Source organism: Eurytemora carolleeae, unplaced genomic scaffold (genome assembly GCF_000591075.1).
Source record: "Eurytemora carolleeae unplaced genomic scaffold, Eaff_2.0 scaffold739, whole genome shotgun sequence".
Classification (NCBI taxonomy): Eukaryota; Metazoa; Arthropoda; class Copepoda; order Calanoida; family Temoridae; genus Eurytemora; species Eurytemora carolleeae.
The window spans coordinates 71,736-93,097 of NW_019396827.1; the positions used below are offsets into that span (position 1 = coordinate 71,736).

Sequence of the window (21,362 nt, forward strand, 5' to 3'; positions counted from 1 at the left end):
AATACCCAGATAGATAGTTGGTTGGATAGGATAGTTCAGATGATTTAAAGTTAATACCCAGATAGATAGTTGGTTGGATAGGATAGTTCAGATGATTTAAAGTTAATACCCAGATAGATAGTTGGTTGGATAGGATAGTTCAGATGATTTAAAGTTAATACCCAGATAGATAGTTGGTTGGATAGGATAGTTCAGATGATTTAAAGTTAAATATTGCCTGTCTACGCAAGTTTATAGAGTGTATAGAAGAATTGCACCATTTCCGCTATACACACATTTTCACGAAGAAACTAGACACAGTAAACATTTTCATTAGAAACTAGACACAGTAAACATTTTCATTAGAAACTAGACACAGTAAACATTTATACTAGAAACTAGACACAGTAAACATTTTCATTAGAAACTAGACACATATTGAAACCAGTTCTCTTTGGGCGGAATTTGTAAACAAGAATTGATGGATCAGTTTTCGTTTAGTATCCGAGGAGTTAAAAGCAGTAAATTTGGATTATTTTAATAGTTCACATAATAGTTTCCTATGACCCTAATATTTCATTGATTTTTTATGTGAAAGATGGATACCATGTCAGGCTTTGACATCCGTCTTGTGTTTACATTACCGCCCAGAGACAGTACACTGCAGAACACAAGATACGTACACTTCTGAATTAACTTTCCTTGCATTATTATATTCTTGAGACATAGTAAACACACAATCAAGTCATTTATTAGACATATTGCCATTTACTTCATTTGTTTGTTGTATTCTGTATTCTGTAGTCTGTGTTCTGCATTCTGTATTCTGTGTTCTGTATTCTGTAGTTTGTGTTCTGCATTCTGTATTCTGTGTTCTGTATTCTGTTTTCTGTTTTCTATATTTTAAATTCAGTGTGCTGTATTCTATGTTCTGTATTCTTTATTCGTTATTCTGCATTCTGTATTCTATATTCTAAATTCTGTTTTCTGTATTCTTTGTTCTTTATTTATTCTTCTGTATTCTGTATCATGTATTCTGTATTCTGTATTCTGTGTTTTTGTTGTATATTTTGTGCTCTGTATTCCGTACGTTTTCTATATTTCAATCCTGGTATTCTGTACATATTCTGTATTTTGTGTTCAGAATCCGACTATTTTCAATATATTATTTGAATAAAAATTTTCTTTGTTGATTTATTCAATTCTAGAAAATTAAATCCTTTTTTCTTTTTCCTTTCTGACTCTCATATGAAAAAAACAGAAATCAAACTAGCCAAACAATGTGGAACTTAAGAGTGAAGTGTGCCCAATCAGAGAGTACCCAAGAATACACATTTTTTTGGACTCATTATTTGAGGACCCTAACTCCGGATAAAATGAGAAGAACTAAAAATTCTAGATTTACAGTGCTGCTCATGCTCAGATTTGTTTATATTCCTCCCGTAAAAATGCAGTACGTTTGTACATGTTGTAAATTCATTGTTTTTGCATTTTGTCTAATATTTGTTTGTGAAAAAATTGTTCCGAACTTCTAAAACCTTGGCTTGGGAAAGATTTATCCTATATTAAGGGTTCACCTCTTTATAGATAATTCTATCTATCTATCTATCTATCTATCTATCTATCTATCTATATCTATCTATCTATCTATCTATCTATATATAATTCTATCTATCTATCTATCTATCTATCTATCTATCTATCTATATCTATCTATCTATCTATCTATCGATCTATCTATCTATCTATCTATCTGTCTATCTATCTATCTATCTATCTATCTATCTATCTATCTATCTATCTATCTACCTATCTATTCATCTAAATATCTATCTATTTATCTATCCAATCTCAGGAGTATATATTTTCTTGAATATACCCCCATTTTTGCCCTGTATCTTTTTACTTTTTACTTTTTAATGATTTGAGCCGCGTCTCAAATCCCCAAAAAAACGGTTTCAATTGAGCGTCGGCTTTCATCTTGAAACATTTAATACGATTTTAAGTGGAACCAACAATATTTGAATCTTAAATCTTAAATCTAAGCCGCGGCTCAAATTCTTTAAATTCGGCCTCTGGTTACTTTACAGTTAGCTATCTTTCTAATAATCTTTTCATCCATTTATTTTACTGTCCATATCTTTAATTACATTAATCTATCTCCTGTAGTATGATACTAATTAATAAAAATATCGATTTGCTGTTATTTTTAAGTGTTTTCTACTTGTGTAATTGCATCTAACAGATGTCTTCTTATCTGCACTGAAATGACAGAAACTGACGTCTGTTCTTTTTCAATTTAACTTGAGGGACATAAAGTTTTTGGAAAATAATAACCCGGTTATGAATATCCTGATATAAACCAATCTTGGTTTATTTTTATAAATATATTTGTTTTGTTCAAAAATAGTAGAGAAGTTTCTATTGTATGTTTCGAATACATGACTTTTATTCACTCTTTTAAGTATATTTATTATTTATGTTTTCATTTATTCTTTTAAGTATATTTATTATTTATGTTTTTATTTATTCTTTTACTTTCTTCATCCTTTAATTTATCTCTTTTTTAACTCTTCTTCCTTATTTGTTCCTTATGGATTCTTTAATGTCTTTTTTATTTGATTTTTTGTTTGTTTGTTTGTTTGTTTGTTCTATATCTATCTATCTATCTAATTTCCTTTCTTTCTATATATCTATCTATCTATCTGCTTTCCTTTCTTTCTATATATCTATCTATCTAATTTCCTTTCTTTCTATATATCTATCTATCTACTTTCCTTTCTTTCTTTCTATCTATCTAGCTACTTTCCTTTCTTTCTATATATCTATCTATCTACTTTCCTTTCTTTCTATATATCTATCCATCTACTTTCCTTTTTTCCTATATATCTATCCATCTAACTTTACACAAATCTATCTATTCATTTTGATTTTTTTTCTCATATAAATATCTGTCCTTCTATCTCTATATATCTAACGTGACACTGATCTAGTTATTTATCTATTTCTATATATCAATCTTTTCATTTATCTATATCAATATCTACCCATCTGTATGGCTATCTATCTATGTATCTAACTGTCTATCTGTCTATAAATCGATCGATCTTCATGGCGATCAATGTTATCGTACCAGTTTCCTTTTAGTATAAATTGTCGATTATGAAAAAGACGATTGCAGCAGCAAAGAATTATACTCTTTACCAAAATGTTGTCCGTCTATTGATTCAATGATTTCTATCCCCGCTAATCTTTCTACATTTCTTTGGTTGGTTCCGGTTTAATATTAATTTATCTTAAAAGGTTGGTTTCTGCTGAAGGTTTTTATTAAATCCTAGGAAACATTTAAAACTTAATACCCCCCCCCCTTTCTACCTATTTAATAACTAGATAAAAGATCTAAAATATTTAATACAAGCTAAGAATACTCCCGCGCGTGGTTTTACAAAGTTCTAATATTAATATTTGAGACAAATTCGTCTAGGGGTTTATGAGTTATGATCGGACATACAAACAAACAAAGAAATAGACATTTAGAGATTACTACTGTAGATGCTAAAGTGGTAGAAAACGTGAAAATCGAATCTCAAAAGTTTTTTAATAAAAACCTAACATGAAAAAACTTTATTAATAATAACATTGACAGTCAACTTTCACTCATTCAAAGTTTATTTAGAATATCAAGCTGGGCAGAGAGAACCTGTCAAAATCTGGTTTATTAACTCGGGATAGAAATATTAATCTTTTTTACTCTTTGAAGGGAAATTGAAAAAAATGATTTATGGTGATATTTCACAGAATAAATTTTCAAGTAAAAACAATTTGAAAAGTATCTTAATATTAATCAAAATAAAATTGTTTTTAAATTTTTTTTATGACTACCATTTCTTTTCCCTCCCCTGTCACCTTCCTCTCTCCCCTTCCCCTGGAAAAACTGCTGCCCCAGGGAAAGCTATTCTGGGGGGAATGATAGTGAAGGATGGAGAGACAGAGGCAAAGTTCAATAAAAGTTTATTTGTGTTTCATCAAGTTGACGAAACAAACCTTAACTTTTCAGCAGACATTCTTCATCAAGCTTTACAGTATACAGTATACATATAAATACTTTATCTACTATCATTAAACTTTACAGTTTACAGTATACATACTTTATCTACCATCATTGAACTTTATAGTTTACAGTATACATACTTCATCTACCTTAATCAATCTTTACAGTTAACATCCTTCCTCTACCTTTATCTAACTTTACAGTATACATCCTTCATCTACCTTTATCAAACTTTACAGTAAACATACTTCATCTACCTATATCAAACTTTACAGTAAACATATTTCCTCTACCTTTATCTAACTTTACAGTATACATCCTTCATCTAACTTTATCAAACTTTACAGTAAACAACATACTTCATCTACCTTTATCAAACTTTGCAGTTTACAGTAAACATTCTTTACAGTTAACATCCTTTATATACCTTTATCAAACTTTACAGTTTACATTATACATACTTTACAGAAAACATCCTTTATCTACCTTTATCAAACTTTGCAGTTTACAGTAAACATACTTTATCTACCTTTTTCAAACTTTGCAGTTTACAGTAAACATACTTTATCTACCTTAATCAAACTTTAGATTTTACAGTAAACATACTTTATCTACCTTTATCAAACTTTAGAGTCTACAGTAAACATACTTGACAGATAACATCCTTTATCTACCTTTCTCAAACTTTGCAGTTTACAGTAAACATACTTTATCTACCTTTATCAAACTTTAGAGTTTACAGTAAACATACTTTACAGATAACATCCTTTATCTACCTTTATCAAACTTTGCAGTTTACAGTAAACATACTTTAAAGTTAACATCCTTTATCTACCTTTATCAAACTTTGACAGTAAAAAGGAACACAGGTTTGTGTGTTTGCAAGGACAAAAGGACAAAAAGTATGTTGGATTGCCAGGAAAAAAATGGGTTTCTGGGTTTTTGCCAGGAAAAAAGGGTATTTGGGATGTAGGTTTGACAGGAAAAAGAAAAATGGGTTTGCCAAGAAAAAAGGGCAAGAGGTATTTCGGATTACCAGGAAAAGAAAATGGTTTTGTTAGTTTGCCAGGAAAAATGAAAAAGAGTTTGTGGGTTTCCCGGAAAAGGGTAAATGTGTCTGTAGATTTGCCAGTAAAAAGGGAAATGGGGTTGTGTGTTTGCCTGGAAAAGAAGGACAAGAGTTATATCGGGTTGTCAGGAAAAGAAAATGGGGCTTGTGAGTTTCCCAGGTTTAAGGTGAAAGGATTTTTTGGTTTTCCAGGGCTAAAGAAAAGGGGTTTGCGGTTGGTTTAACTGATAAGTTTTGAATGAAATAGTTGTAAAAAGTAAATATACTAGAATTTATGGAATATTAGTTTAATAAACTACAATTTATACAATTTATGCAATTTATACAAGGTAGATTTTCCACCTATAATCTGTACACTCTAAACACATGGCCAGTTGTAGTCCTACATCATATAGTTGTAGTCCTACATCATATAGTTGTATTCCTACATCATATAGTTGTAGTCCTACAACATACCGTTGTAGTCCTACAACATACAGTTGTAGTACTACAACATACAGTTGTAGTCCTACAACATGCAGCTGTAGTCCTACAACAAACAACTGTAGCCCTACAACATACAGCTGTAGTCCTACATAATACAGTTGTAGTCCTACATCATACAGGTGTAGTCCTACATCATATAGTTGTAGTCCTACATCAAACAATTTTTAATTCTTTTATTCTTTTACTTTTCTTTCTTTCTGTATTCACAGATTTCCTGAATTTTTTTATTCTCTTTTCCTCATATATTTTCCTCATATATTTTCTCATATATTTTCTCATATATTTTCTCATTTTTCACAGTTTTTTCATCATTACTTTCCTTCTTTTCCTTTTTTTTTAAATTTTGTAATAATTTTAGAACTTAAATTTTATATTTAAATTCAAACTTCTATATGTACTCATAGTTACAAATAAATTGAGATCAGCATGATTTAACAGTTCTATAAAAAATAAAATAACTCTTTCACAAAAAATAGGACCTAATCCATAAGTTTTTATTTTTATTTTTTTTTATCACTCTTTATGTATTTAAAAATATTCAAATCTGTCTTTGTTTTAATTTGTAAATTTTTGTTGTAAAGCATCAGTTAAACCATGTTTATTTAGGATCGAGAGATCTGAATCAATTTGTATTAATAAATATGAAAACTGAGAAGCTATTCTGATTATTGCCTTATAGTTATGTAAACATACATATATATTTGTATCTGTATCTATGACGTGTATGTATCTACATATATCTGTATTTTTATATTCGTATCTGTATATATGTATATCTGTATCTTAATATATTTATATCTATATCTGTATATATGCATATCTGTATCTGTATACATATATGAATATCTGTATCTTAATATATTTATATCTGTATCTTTATTTATGTATATCTGTTTCTGACTGTTTGTGTATCAGTATCTGTATCTATATCTGTATACATATAAGTATATCTGTATCTGTATCTGTATAGTTGTTCAACGAATTTTGATTACTGAGGATCGTTTAGTATAATTCTATTTTAATAAAATGTGAAGTTTAAAAACTGAAATATATACATATATATTTATATCTGTATCTGTATATATGTATATCTGTATCTGTATATATATGTATATCTGTATCTGTATCTGTATGTATGTATATCTGTATCTACAAACCCATCAATCGATCTATTGAGTATGTTGACCTTGACTGTATGCTGTATGCTGTATGCACATCTTTTTATATATTTCAATGCCTAAACATCAATCCAAATAGAAGGGGATTCGGTCCGTGCTTGTCGGTTCTTTCTATCTGTCTAACTATCTGTCTGTGTATGGTCTATATATATATATATAGACCTGTATGCCCTGAATATTTGTCTATCTATCTGTCTATCTTACTTTCTTTCTAAATAAATCTGCTTATATGTCTGTCTGCATATTCGTCAAGTTATCTGTATGTGTGAAACCTTTCTATGTGTCTGTACGTATATTTGCTTACATGTCCGAAAGTCTATCTGTGTCCATCTATTGTGTCTAAATATCTGTCTTTTTCAATTTCTATCTGTATCTTTGTCTGTCTATTTATCTGTGTCTAACACTAAGATAAAATATCAGTAAAAAGTTAAGTAAGCCGTCATTATTTCATATTTGAGATATAACTATTCATTTTCTTCTTCTTTCTTTGATTTTTAAGCATATTTCTAAAAAGATCCAGGATTTTGTTTAGTGGATATGTCCCATGTTTACAATTATTAATGAGACTAATCAAAATTAAACTTTTTTTTTAAAAAATTGAAAATCAAACTGTAGATAATCTTTTTTAACATGTTGAATATTAAGGATTTTATGTAGAGCTAAAACGAATTTAAATGGCTTTTCCTCGAAATTTCATTAACTTTTATTTCTTTTCCCGGTCAAAAGTTGGGGAATATTTTTTGTAATTGATTTACTGACGTTTTTACAAATAATTTTATCAATTTCTTAGATTTTATTTATTTAATGTCTGTATAGCAAATTTTTATATAAAAAGTCTAATCATGCATCGGCATAACAACTATTATGATAATTATTTATGTCATTTTTTAAAAAACAAATATTTTTATGTAATTCAAATAGAGTATCAAGTACAATAGGTGGCAGCAGAGAAATGGACCAATTATACACGACGTCACAAGTGTCAAATATAACAAGGAAAACAAAATTTTCTAACATTAGTTGAGTGTTGACATGTTTTCCAAGATGAAATAAAAAAGTGTAAAAACAGAAAATATAAATAACACATCAAATTGCACTTATTTCACTGTAAGATAAGCACTTTATTATCACTTATATTAATAATTTTGTCGGACACATAAAACTGTGACACTTGTGACGTCAGAATACAGCTGTACTGAGAGTTTACAAATTCTTCGTTGCCATCTATCGTACTAGAAACTATTTGATGTAATGTTTATTTACAGATGTTGTTCAAAATCGTCAAGAATTTGTCCCACGCAGGATGTAACCTGTTTGTGATTGATTGATTTAAAATTGTCAATTAATTGTTGTCTATTTCAGGATATAGTCTACGCGCTTGCGCACGCTACAGGGCGCACGGGTCGTTTCACGCTCATAGAGCGCTGGAGGAACAATGAGAGATTGCTCGCTCCTCAAGAGCACCCTTTACAGGTAAGCGCGCATTCATCTACTCCTTTAATATCCATTCATATTTTCATTCATCCAAGGAATTCATCTACTCCTTTAATATCCATTCATATATTCATTCATCCAAGGAATTCATCTACTCATCTAAAATCCATTCATATTTTCATTCATCCAAGGAATTCATCTATTCATTTAATATCCATTCATATATTCATTCATCCAAGGAATTCATCTATTCAACTTTATTCCTTATTAATGTACATTTATTATTACAGTCAATATTTCAAATATTCAGTTTTCATCTTTCATATTTATTCATTTATCAATACATTCATCCCGTTTTATATGATTTTGCATTCCTCTATTTTCATAAATCAATTTTCTGAAGCAATCCTTGAAAAATCTAATTTTGATTAACATTCATTTAAGCATTCATTCATTCATTTATTAATGGATTTCCATGTATCTATCTATCCATAATATTTTGATTTGATTGATACTTCCTTATTATTATTCAATTAGTGTAGATTAAGGTGGGGGATTGATATAAATTACCTTCTGTTAGTCTACCATGCTTAATATATTAAGTATGCTCACTCTGTGGAAATAAACAATATTCATTAATCCTTTGTTTTTACATGTTGCATACATCACACAAAACCACGCGCTTCCTCTTTTTTCTTGCTTTATGCCCCCCCCCCATCCATCTAGTTGCAAAGATATTAGGATTCGAAAATTTTTCTTTGGGGCAAAGACTCAATTCCTTTGTGAAAATTTCATAATATGTCGTAATAAATAATGATGCGACTTGTTTCGTGATGTTTAAAGGTATGTATCTACATATATCTGTATTTTTATATTCGTATCTGTATATATGTATATCTGTATCTTAATATATTTATATCTATATCTGTATATATGCATATCTGTATCTGTANGCATGTGATGATGCATTGTAAGAAGTTTTTCGTAATATTTCAGATCAGATAATACAAGTTTTAAATATCAAAGATTTACGAGGGTTCCAAAGATAAAGGGATTATAAATTCAGAGTTTGCGGCAAAGACTCAATTCCTTTCTTGTCCTTTCCTTTTTTAACTGTAAAAATTTGTATATATTTTTAACAAAATATTAAGAAACTAGCATTGCATAGATATTAGATAGTAATCAACTGTTCCATGACGCCGAACTGAATATAATATAATTAGATTAAAGGGTGAAACTATATTATAAACCTCCTAGTGGGATATTAGCAAAAAAAAACGTATGCACGCATAAATACACCTAGCCAAGCACGCATTTGAACTTGCAAATATGGACAATGCTACGCTCACGATGTACGCGCAAAATTGACGCGCAAAGAGGAAAAAAGTGGAAAAACTTTTTGCTTCTTAACCAAACCACTTGCTACTTAAATGGACTTGATGCAATTCACGCTATTTACTATTTTTTATCCTGCAATCTATTTATCTCGATATAACTATTTATGCATAAATTCATATTTCTTAATCCATTTTCCTCAATATTTAATCTATCTTTATTTCTGTCCATATATCCACCTGTTTGTATCTATCTATCTATCTATCTTTAAACGTGTTTGTCTATCCAACTTTTTTCAATCTGTACATTTCTATTTATCTATCTATTTTTCTATCTATCTATCTATCTATCTATCTATCTATCTATCTATCTATCTATCTATCTATCTATCTATCTATATATCTATCTATCTATCTATCTATCTATCTATCTATCTATCTATCTATCTATCTATCTATCTATATATCTATCTATATTTCTATCTATCTATATTTCTATCTATCTATCTATTTACTTACCTACCTTGCTATCTATATATTTCATCTATCCGTGCTGGGTTTAAGCCACACCTTTATTTACACACAACACATTGATCTGAACATAATATATATTCGGTATGCATCTATTATGTAGACATCTTGTACAGATCTATTGTATTATGTAGACATCTATCAACCGATCTTTTTATAGACAAACCTACTGTTCTAACATGTAGACATTTATCTACCGATATATTTTGTAGACATCTATCTACAGATCTGTTATATAGACATATATCTACCGATTTATTTTGTTGACATCTATCTAACGATCTATTATGTAGACATATTTCTAGCGATCTATTCTGTAGACAGTTATCTACCGATCTATTCTGTAGATATCTGTCTACCGATCTATTTTGTACTCATATTTCTACCGATCTATTCTTTAGATATCTATTTCTATCGATCTATTTTGTAGACATCTTTCTACCGATCTATTCTGTAGATATCTATCTACCAATCTATTTTGTAGACATCTTCCAACCGATCTAATTTGTAGACATCTTTCTACCATCTATTTTGTAGATATAAATCTACCGTTCTATTATGCAGACATTTATCTACCGATCTATTTGTAGACATCTGTTTACGGATCAATTACATAGACATCTCTCTTCCCATCTATTTTGTAGAGATCTATCTACCAATCTTTTTTGTAGGCATCTATCTACCAATATATTTTTTAGGCATCTATTTACCGATCTATTTTGTAGACATAATTAATTTACCATTTCTTGTGCATAGATGCTATATATATTTGGTAAAAATGATAAACTAATCTATTTGCTATATACCAATATATATTTTATATTTGCTATATACCAATATATACTTTATATTTGTCTAGGTTTGAAAATATCATCCTACCCTCGTCTGCTCTCAATTAATTAAAAATTTGAATTTCAATCAAAACTTGAGAGAAACAAGACCTAAAATAGTAAATTGTGAGAAATTTATGAGAATAAATTAAAAGATGAATCAACAAACAGACTTATAGATAAATAGACGTAAAATGGTTTTAAAAATAAACTAAGAGTTAAATAGATAAATCAAAAAAGAAATAAAAGATGAACAGATAAATATTTGGATATTAAAAATACATAGAAAGATAAAAATTAAAGAAAAGGTAAACATATAAATAAATCAATTAATGAAATGATGAATTAAAGAATTAAAGAATTGATGAATTGATGAATTGATTAATTGATGAATTGATGAATTAATGAATTAATGAACATATGAAAGGATGAAAGGATGAATTGATAATTAATGAATGTGTAAGGATGAAGGGATGAATAAATGATGAATGAATGAATGATCAAATCATGAACTTGTAGACTGTAGACTGTATAGGATTGGGCAGTTTGAAATAATTCCAACAGATGGAGTATTTTGAAACCAAGCTTGAAAGGTCGTGAACATGTATAATTAAATATTTTCTCTTCAGTTCAACGCTTAATTCTAACTAAATCTTAAAAGTAAATTAATTTTTTCTTCGTGTAAGAGGGGTTTAAAGATTAGAAAATAAACTAAGAAATTTAAAACTTTGAAAAAAATTTTGTCTTAAGATGAAAATTGTTCTCAAATTTGATAAGCATGAATTATGTAAGGGATGTGACTGGATAATTTGATAAATGGTTTCTAATGAGTGATTTATAGTTTATGCGAGTAATTTATGTCGAGGTTTGGGGAGAAATATTATTTATCCTAGAGAGCATACATTACAAAATGTTGATGAGTAATTTAGTCCGTTTAGAAGATTTGGCAAGCTAAACATGTAAAAGACGAAAAGTTAGTGAGCTTTTGGTGAAAAATAGTTGTCTGTATAGTTGGTTAGTGACGGAAGGTTTTTTGTTAGAACATGACAGAAAAGTGCCTTGACCTGATTGTGGGGTATTTTAATGAAAATATTTAACTCAAGCATAGTTTTGGTGAAGGAATGTAACTGAATTGCATCCTTCTCACCGTTGAACCTCGTAAATATTTAGTTGGAACATCATCTTGAGGTAGGAGGAATATTTCTTTGCTCCGGGCTAAACCTAGGATACTACAGAACCAATTCTATCCATTGCTCTAGGTGCACATGAAAACATAGGGAATTCAAGGTATACAAGGGATACAAGGGATAAAAGGGATACAAGGGATACAAGGGATAGAAATAAATGAAAGATACAAGAAATCATTGGATACAAATGTTACAAATGTTATACAAATTTAAGGTTTTACCCAGACAAAACAGGTGTCTGAGATACACCACAGGGGATACTAAGGACACAAGGGATACAAAGGATACAAGGAATACCAAATATACAAGGCTACCATGGATACAAGGTCAGAGTTTGCGGCAAAGACTCAATTCCTTTGTGAAAATTTCATAATATGTCGTAATAAATAATGATGCGACTTGTTTCGTGATGTTTAAAGAGGGGGGGGGGTGAAGGTTAGAAATCACGGGGGGAGGGGGACTTTAGTTTAAAGATGGTGCTTCAAGGGGGGGATATGGGTACACCAAGGGTAGGGGAAATTAAGAAGGTAACTAACTACGAATTGATAAAGCGCAACTGCAAAAAAAGGGAAGAAATAAATTCAAAGAAAAACCCTCCATCCCTTCCACCCACCCTAACCAAGGACGAGAGAAATGAAGGAAAAATGGCAAAACTCGTGATTATGCTTAATTAGATGTTCAAATGATGTTAAAGCATTTTGTGCGCGCTTTGTACCGGGGGGATGGGGGTCAGGATGGATTCATCAAAAGAACATGACAGTTCAGGTCTACAGGAGTATGCAATTCTACTAGAAATACCAAGGATACAAGGAATACCAAATATACAAGGCTACCATGGATACAAGGGATACCAAGGATACAAGGGATACCAAGTATACAAGGCTACCATGAATACAAGGGATACCAAGGATACAGGGGATACCTAGGGTGCAATGGTATAAAATACAAGAAATACAAGAAATACAAGATATACAAGATATACAAGATATTCAAGATATACAAGATATAGCAAATATTACCGAATATTACCAAATATTCATCTATTCATTCATCAGTTTATCCATCCATTCATCAGTTTATTTGTTTATCCATTTATTAGTTTAATTATTCACCTATTATCAGTTAATCTATTCACCTATTCATCTGTTTATCTAATCATCCATTCATCAATTTATTTATTCACCTATTAATCAGTTTATCTATTCACCCATTCATCAGTTTATCTATTCACCCATTCGTCCGTTTATCTATTCACCCATTCATCTGTTTATCTATTCATCCATTCATCAATTTATTTATTCGCCTATTCATCAGTTTATCTATTCACCCATTCATCAGTTTTTTTATTCGCCTATTCATCTGTGTAACTATTCACCCATTCATGAATTCATCATTATTAATTCATTCATTTGTGTAGATTTCCTAATCCATACTTTCCAGTTGAGTATTTATTCTCTACTCTAGATTTTATCTCATGATTTTTATTAAAAGCTTTAATGAACTACTTGTACCCTTAAGTGCTTTGGTTGCAAAGAATCAATCCCCCCCCCCCCAACTTACACCACCTACTAGGTCAATCAGTCATTCCCTCTATCCTCTATCAGCCCACCTACTAGGTCAATCAGTCATTCCCTCTATCCTCTATCAGCCCACCTACTAGGTCAATCAGTACCTCCCTCTTCTATCAGCCCACCTACTAGGTCAATCAGCACCTCCCTCTTCTATCAGCCCACCTACTAGGTCGATCAGCACCTCCCTCTATTCTCTTTTGTTTCATCAATTGAAATCAAGAAATTCAATATCCCTTAAAACTTTGTAAAATTTTTGCAATCCAGAAATGTAATAAGGGGGGGTGGTTAACTAATTTGTCAACCTTTGCACATAAGAGAACGATTCATTGATTAATTGATTGTTGTTTTGAAGCTTGTTTATGAAGAGCAGTGTTCACCTATTGGAATAAATTGTATGAAGTAAACCTGACTCACACGTCAGCCTTATCAAACCCTCATCTTCCGGCATTAATAGATACCTTCTATATATTTACTTTGCTTGTCTGTCGCTTTGTTAGTTTGTATCCAATAAACGTCAAAACGGCTGAACCGAATGGTCCTAATGTTTATTGGGACCTCACACATGGCCCCAAGGAAGGTTTAAGGATGATAAAAATTTCAAAAATTAGCCTCCCAACAAAATTGGATTTAGAATAAATTTTGAAAATTCACGAATTTTTTTTTACAAATTACGTGAACTTTTTGTTTGTTTTTGTCTTACAATGTGTACAAAGAGAACATGTTTGATCTTAATAAAAGATGGGCACGAAGCGCCCTGAAAACCTCGTTACACATATTTTACAAACATTATATATTTCAATATTTTGTGGTCTGGAGAGTCAGGGTGAAGGGGGGGGGGATTCATTATGCATATCTTAATTTTAGAATTTCGTGTTAAATGCGATCTTAAGATTTTTAAGGTGGAGCTATAAGGTTCAGGCGTATAAACTTAAACTCAAAAGGCCGTGTGCTCAAGCCGGAAGTGATGTAAATTGTAAAAATTCAAATTCATGTTTGAGACAACCTTTCCCTAACTATAGTCTTTAAACTTGCCTTCATGCTCTTAAATAACCTCCATCAAAACTTTGCATTTGGAATTGGAATTCAACATTTTATAAAGATGTTAGCTTTTATATTTTTTATTTTAGGTCATGAAGAAGTGGGGCGAATATTCCTATGATGTTCAATTTATCCTTCAAAGATCTCCTCTGGATCCCCTAAAGGGAGTAGGAACGGATCCTAAAGGACCTCTTAGTCAGGGTATTTGGAAGACCCCTCCAGGCCGATTAAAACCGGATATAGCACGGCTCAGTCCAGATTCAGGAAATACGATTATATCAGGTTTACACGATATAGAAAAATAAAAAAATTATATTCTTTATTTAAAAGTTTTAAACTTAAAAATAGTGATGTCACCTTTTTTATACCGCCGCTTCGAATTTTCAACGTTTTACGATTGAGAGAGGAAATAACATTTTCATTTTGCTTCTTGGGTTTCATTCATCATTGAACAAGAATTTCTTTTTCTAGAGTCAAGACTTATTTTTTCTCAACATTTTTTCTTTAAAAAAATTGTAATAACTTTGAATTTATTTCTTGTAAAATAAATGATTTAATTTGATTGATTTCACTTTAAACTTTTAGATTGCTTTTTTCGGTTGGCTTTATTTAGTTTATTAAAGTTTTCAAGTGTTTAATGACTTGTAAAGACTAAACACTAAAACACCTTGCAAACTTTTAAACTTTTTCTCTGCATTGTTAAACAATTAAAACTTTATATTGGTGGATTTATCTTAAAAACATTCTGGTAATTTATGATATAATCGTTAGAATATTCAGGACAAGGATCGGATCCGACCGGCAGCGATTCGTCCAATTTTTCGTCGGACGCCGAGAAATCTAAAAATCAGCGACCTAGTCACCTCCCACCCTCGGGATTTCAACCCTCAGGTAAAAAAGTGCACTATTATTAAATTCTAGCTGAAGTGCACGGCGTTGCCCGTGCAATTTAAAACGAATTAGATTTTTGAAAATAAAAAAAATAATTAATCTTTAACCTTAAATTTTTAAACTTTCGTTATTTTAATACTTACTTAAAAATATTGATGTTTTTAAATTTAAAAAAAAAATAATCAAACCTTTAAAATGAACAATTATCGTCTTCGATTTTTCTTGCTGTTGTCTTGCTCTTTAATTCCTCTTTAGAGTCGAATAGAACAGATGAATTGAAAACAATGGCACAAATACACCTTGAAATCAAGCAAGGACTAAAAACAAAGCAAGAAATTCTCCACGGATTCGGAGGAGGGGGGGGGGGTTAAAAAGGGATGGGGGTGTACTTGATAGTTTTAAGCTTAAAATTTGATCAACTATTTTTCCTGTAATATATTCCTTTCCTTTATGTAAAGTATTTTAAATTACAACAATTTGTCTCTTTTATCATTTTCACCCAGACTTACTATCCTATTCCTTTACTTTTAACCCCTCTTTATCGTTGAACTACCCCTAGCCTTTAAAATTCATTCATCTTCAAGTTATTGCCCGTATTTGTATATCCGAACCAGATGTTACATTTTATTTCTATTTTAATTATTTTCTCATTTTTCTTTTCTTCAGTTAAACCCGGGAGAAATCTATTACCTACATCTGGTTTTTTACAGATTTATTATTTTCATTTTTTACAAATAACATCTAATATTTGACACATAAGTAAAAGGCAAAACTTTCTAATTTTGATTTAGATTAAAGCTTAAAACAGGGTTCATGGACCTTCAAATCTTGATTCGGATCGAAATAAAAATACTAACTCTTAAGAATTTATTGAACGGTCCCTTTCAACAATAAGAATACTTTTTCATTTTTGAAATGTTCTTTTCAGATGTTTACCTCCTTAGTTTATCCATTTAAAATAGTTGAGAACCTTGCATAATAAATGAGGGTTGAACATGAGATAAAGGATAATTAGTGATGTAATTAGTGATATAATTACACCTAATGGGTTCTTGAATCTAATATAGGTAGATACATTCTGAATTATATATACAATACATACATAGATCTGAAACATTAGAAATATTTTATTATCTTGCTAAATGAGAAATTTTTAAACATTGATAATCTAATTTCTAGATACTTAGCTGACGATTTTAAAATATGATATCTGTGCAATATATCCTTTTACATGCAAGCACTTTTATAATATTGAAATAGGAAACCTTAACCCTCCTGGAATATTAGAAGCTATTATTAACATATTTTGAACAAGTTTTATTAAAACTATTTTAACGTTTATTTTTTCCAAATTTTAATTTTCAACAATATGTATAAAATAAAATAGATGATGATGGTCGAAGCAATTGAACAGGGTGCTCACACGTCTGCGCACACCCCGTCACAGTTCTTGTTGTACATCATTTTCTGAACTACACTTCTTTATTTAGACATCATTATTGATTTTATATTCATAAATGTAAAGGCATTGAGTTTTTGTCACAAACTTTGATTTTCTTATCCCTATATCTTTGCATTTCAATGTCGGAGACCTCAAATATTTCAAACTATGAATCATTTTTGATCAAATAATGATAGTTTGAAATATCAAAGGTTAACAACATTAGGTTGCAAAGATATAGGGATTTGAAAATTAGAATTTGTGGCTAAAACTTATTTCTTTTTACCGTTTGTCAATAGATCGTATTTGATATTAGCCTCTGAAAGTCGGCCATTTTAAATCTTTTTAAAATTTTGGCAGATTTTTCTTTTCCAGTTTGCGCCTGCATTTTGAAAAAAAAATCCAACTATTTTCTAAAATTATCTTACAATTTTTATGTTCCATAATCATTCCTTTGGGTCACACAAAATTTGGGCCCGATCGGTTCAGCCGTTTTGACGTTTATTGGATACAAATGGACAGACAGATAAGCAAAGTATATTGTATATATAGAAGATTATTGATTTATAAATTGTTTTTTTTTAGGTTGGCCCCGATCTCGTTTCCAATCTCCGTCCCCAGATCGACCTCAAGACTATGGATACTCTAGAGGAGGTTACAGAGGGGTGGGACCTCCACCTCCAGCCTACCGACCTCCACCTCACCCAGGCCGGAATCCTAGCCCCGCCGAACCACCGCCATATAGAGAACCACCTCCTCCTCCGGGTTCTCATGCCAGGGGCGGTCCAATCCCTACCTCCCCTACACAGGGGCGCCATGTCTCCGCCTCCCCCAGCCGAGGGCTTCCTCCTCCTCACCCTTCTTACGCCCCTCACTCCCCAACACCCCCTAGAAATCAACATATGGGGCGTCCGCCTCATTACTCCCCTCCTCCTCATCATAGAGAAGTGAGAGGGCACCCCAAGGGACCTTCACCAGGCAGATCTATTCCTAGTCGTGTTTCAGGATCGCCCGCTAGAGGTCACTCATCACCTGCCAGAAATACTTGGAAGAATGTAAGAATTTGATCTTCACTCGTCTATAATTTAGAGCAGTACATTTATTCAGTTTTAGGTTACACTGCAAAACCGCTATTGCTCCAATAGATATATCTATTACATTCAAAGAAAAAATTACAGTTAGATATATCGCACACTCTGTGCGGTATGATAATAGCTGATTCCCTATAATAAATATTGTTTCCTTCAACGAACATGTTTTGCGATATATCAAAAGTATCTTTATTTATATCGCAATATAACTAATTGTAATTTGTCCGATTAAAGCGATAACGTGCTTTTTTTGCAGTGAAGTTAGAATTAGTTATTGCCAAAATCAAAGTGAAAAGGACATCAAACACACTAGCCACAAATTCTAATATTTCAATCCCATGTTCTGTTGTCATGCACCTTTAAACTATCAATTCTGTTTGATCAAATTGTCTCCGTTTGAATTATGAAAGGTTTTCATAAAAATATAGAGACTAGTAAAGAAGAGTTTGTGTTAAAATAAAGGAAAATTTCTCGAATTGAATTACGAGGGAACATGAAAGAAGCAAAATTGGAGCCAACAATGAAAACCGGAAATTATAATTTATCCCTAAAAGAAACTAACTATTGTGGACAAGAGTCTGAGCTGTTTTTACTTTAAATATTATATAAAACCTTATCTCTAACAGAATTAACATATTTTGGCTGGAAATCGAGACTGATTGTTAAGAATTGTTTTTAACACTGCACCATATTCCCGATTCATGTTCGAAAAATCACAAAATCCTCCAATCCAGGGATGAATGGAACAAAACACGAAATCCTCCAATCCAGGGATGAATGGATGAAAAATATTTGTGTATTCATTCTGACCAAAAACTTGTTTTCAATGCTAAAACTCAGATCGAAGAAAAAATCCATGAATTGCATTTAGCATTTTGCATTTTATAATATTCCAAAGATATTAAATGCTTTTTCAGAAAGTTTGATCATATCCAATTCCATTATGGGGGGGTGACTGGTTTTTGTCACAATACTCCTCTTAAAATGCATTTGTCTTGTGTTTCATGGTGAGAATGGACAAAATAAATATATATTCTGATAATCTTTTCATTTATAAACATCGTATGAATTGTAGCTTGCATTGATTTATAATGATTTCAATTTTGTTATTACTTTATCGTTAATATATTTATCTTTGAATGGATCCTCTAAACCCGCAATATATTTAGATGTCGTCTGTATTGCAGCGAGCTATTTCGGAAAAAAGCATATATTTTATAGCAAAAGTACAAAAAAGCATATGAAATAGCCAGTTTTTGGTCGAAATTCAGAACTAAAACATAACATTTAAACAACATAACGACTACTTATAAAAAAATTCTTAAGCGGCCAAGAATTTGTTGACATAAATAAGAGGTTTATGGAATAAACTCATTTTGGCTGAACCCCCCCCCCCCCAAAAAAAAAAAAAAAAAACCCAAATGTGCGAGGGGGGGGGGTTCATTTGAAACAAATAATAACACACTTTTTAGAAAGATTCTTCAAATAAAGTTTTGTAAAATAATGATTTTGTTCCAAAGAAACATCATGTTTATTTAATGTCAAACTTCAAAGTTGGCAGCTGTATATCTCAGTCAACTTTATTGAACTTTATATATATGTCACCGTTCATCAATTTTGTAAAGTTTCAAGGATGACATAAAGATATTAGGTTTTTGCTTGAACTTATAGATAAAATTGAAGGGGTTCACGTTATGATATTTTAATAATGAAGAATGAACACGTTTAATTTGCGTTCAGGGCCTTTCGTACTGCGAGACGAAACCTTATGCACTTTGGCGTACAACGGCACCAGTGCAACATAAATAACCCTTCTCCCCATCCTTCTATTACAGGGTGTCCAAAAGTTCTTAAAAATTTTTTCCCTCACCGTAATCCAACATACACTTAAATAACCCTGAAACAGAAATGCAACATCTTGTAATATTTGGTTTGGTTTGGAAGAAATAAAAATAACGTACTTAGGCGGAATATTTACCAATTTTGATTGTGTTAAAATATATTTGAACATACTAATGCACATATATCTTATCCATCCTGTCATACGCCGTCTAATTTAAAAGACTATAGAGCGTCTAAGATAAATGAAATCAATGAAATCCAACTTCTATAATTCAAGGGTTAGTTAGCGTAGTTGCAAAATTGTTAATAAAAAATGATGCGAGTAAAAGCACGGAAATATAACCTTCTAGCTGAGTATTTATGCAATGGAAGGGTAGGATTAAAAGAATTTGGCTTAATTTAATTGGGTTGAAGGAGAGGATGGATTGAAGGAGAGGATGGGTTTGATTTCATAGTTTTTATGTTTGAACAATATTATTTCTATTAATTATTAAACTTAAAAGTTTTATCAAATAAAAATTACGGAATTGAGTTTTGGCCACAAACTTAAATTTTCCAATCCCTATATCTTTGCAACAAGATGGTGTAAACCTTTGATATTTCAAACTTAGACTATTCCTTCTTACAAAATTAATGTATTGAAAAGTGAAGGTGTACACCAGATTTTAAAGATATAGAGATTAGAAGGTTAGAGTTTGTAACAAGAACTCAGTTCCTTTTTATATCAGATTTTTAAAGATTATTTTTTTGTAAAATACTCTGGCAAATCAGATTTATTTGATAAATGAATGATATAAAAATCTATGTTTATGTTTAAAAGGTTAACATGAATGAAATGAATACACAGAACATTATCAGTATACTTAATGCAACGTTTGAAGTTTCAAATGGGTGAGAAATCAAATGTCACGAAGCTTAAAGTCGTGTCTTTGATGTTGTATCAATAAATCACCAGGTTTTTGTCAGAACTAGTTCAAAAAGAAATTAAGTTTTTGTCACAGCTCGAACTTTCTAATTCCTATATCTTTGCATTCTGATGGTGTAATCTAAAAGATATTTCAAACTAGAGTTTTGGACCAAACAAGGTTCATAGTTTGAAATATCTAAGGTTTATGACATTGGCTTGAATATATACATATATAGGGATTAGTAAATTTGAGTTTGCATCGAATACTCGATTCCTTTATTTGTAATCCTTCAATTTTCGCTTTTTTTGTAATATTATCTTTGATCAGAATCAGATATTGTCTGATATCTGTGTTTATCTTTCTCCTCCTCTCTTGAGTGCAGTGTTTACATTAAAGATAGGCGCAACTGTTTTGCTTTGATTAGGGGGGGGGGTACGTCGGGGTGTAAAAGTAAAATTTGATTTTAAATAATTCATGTCGCAGCAAATTTTTTAGAATAAT

At 30.9% G+C, this 21,362-nt stretch overlaps 1 protein-coding gene across 1 annotated transcript in view; it reads left to right on the forward strand.

Annotated features, from left to right (window-relative positions):
* The window catches only part of LOC111709119 (ras association domain-containing protein 8), a 47,033-nt gene that overhangs the window by 11,719 nt on the left and 13,952 nt on the right, over window positions 1-21,362 (forward strand). The window contains exons 3-6 of the mRNA XM_023482726.1: window positions 8,126-8,236; window positions 14,778-14,952; window positions 15,469-15,579; window positions 17,606-18,075. Of these exons, the coding sequence (XP_023338494.1) occupies window positions 8,126-8,236; window positions 14,778-14,952; window positions 15,469-15,579; window positions 17,606-18,075 (867 nt within the window). The remainder of the gene's footprint in view (window positions 1-8,125; window positions 8,237-14,777; window positions 14,953-15,468; window positions 15,580-17,605; window positions 18,076-21,362) is intronic.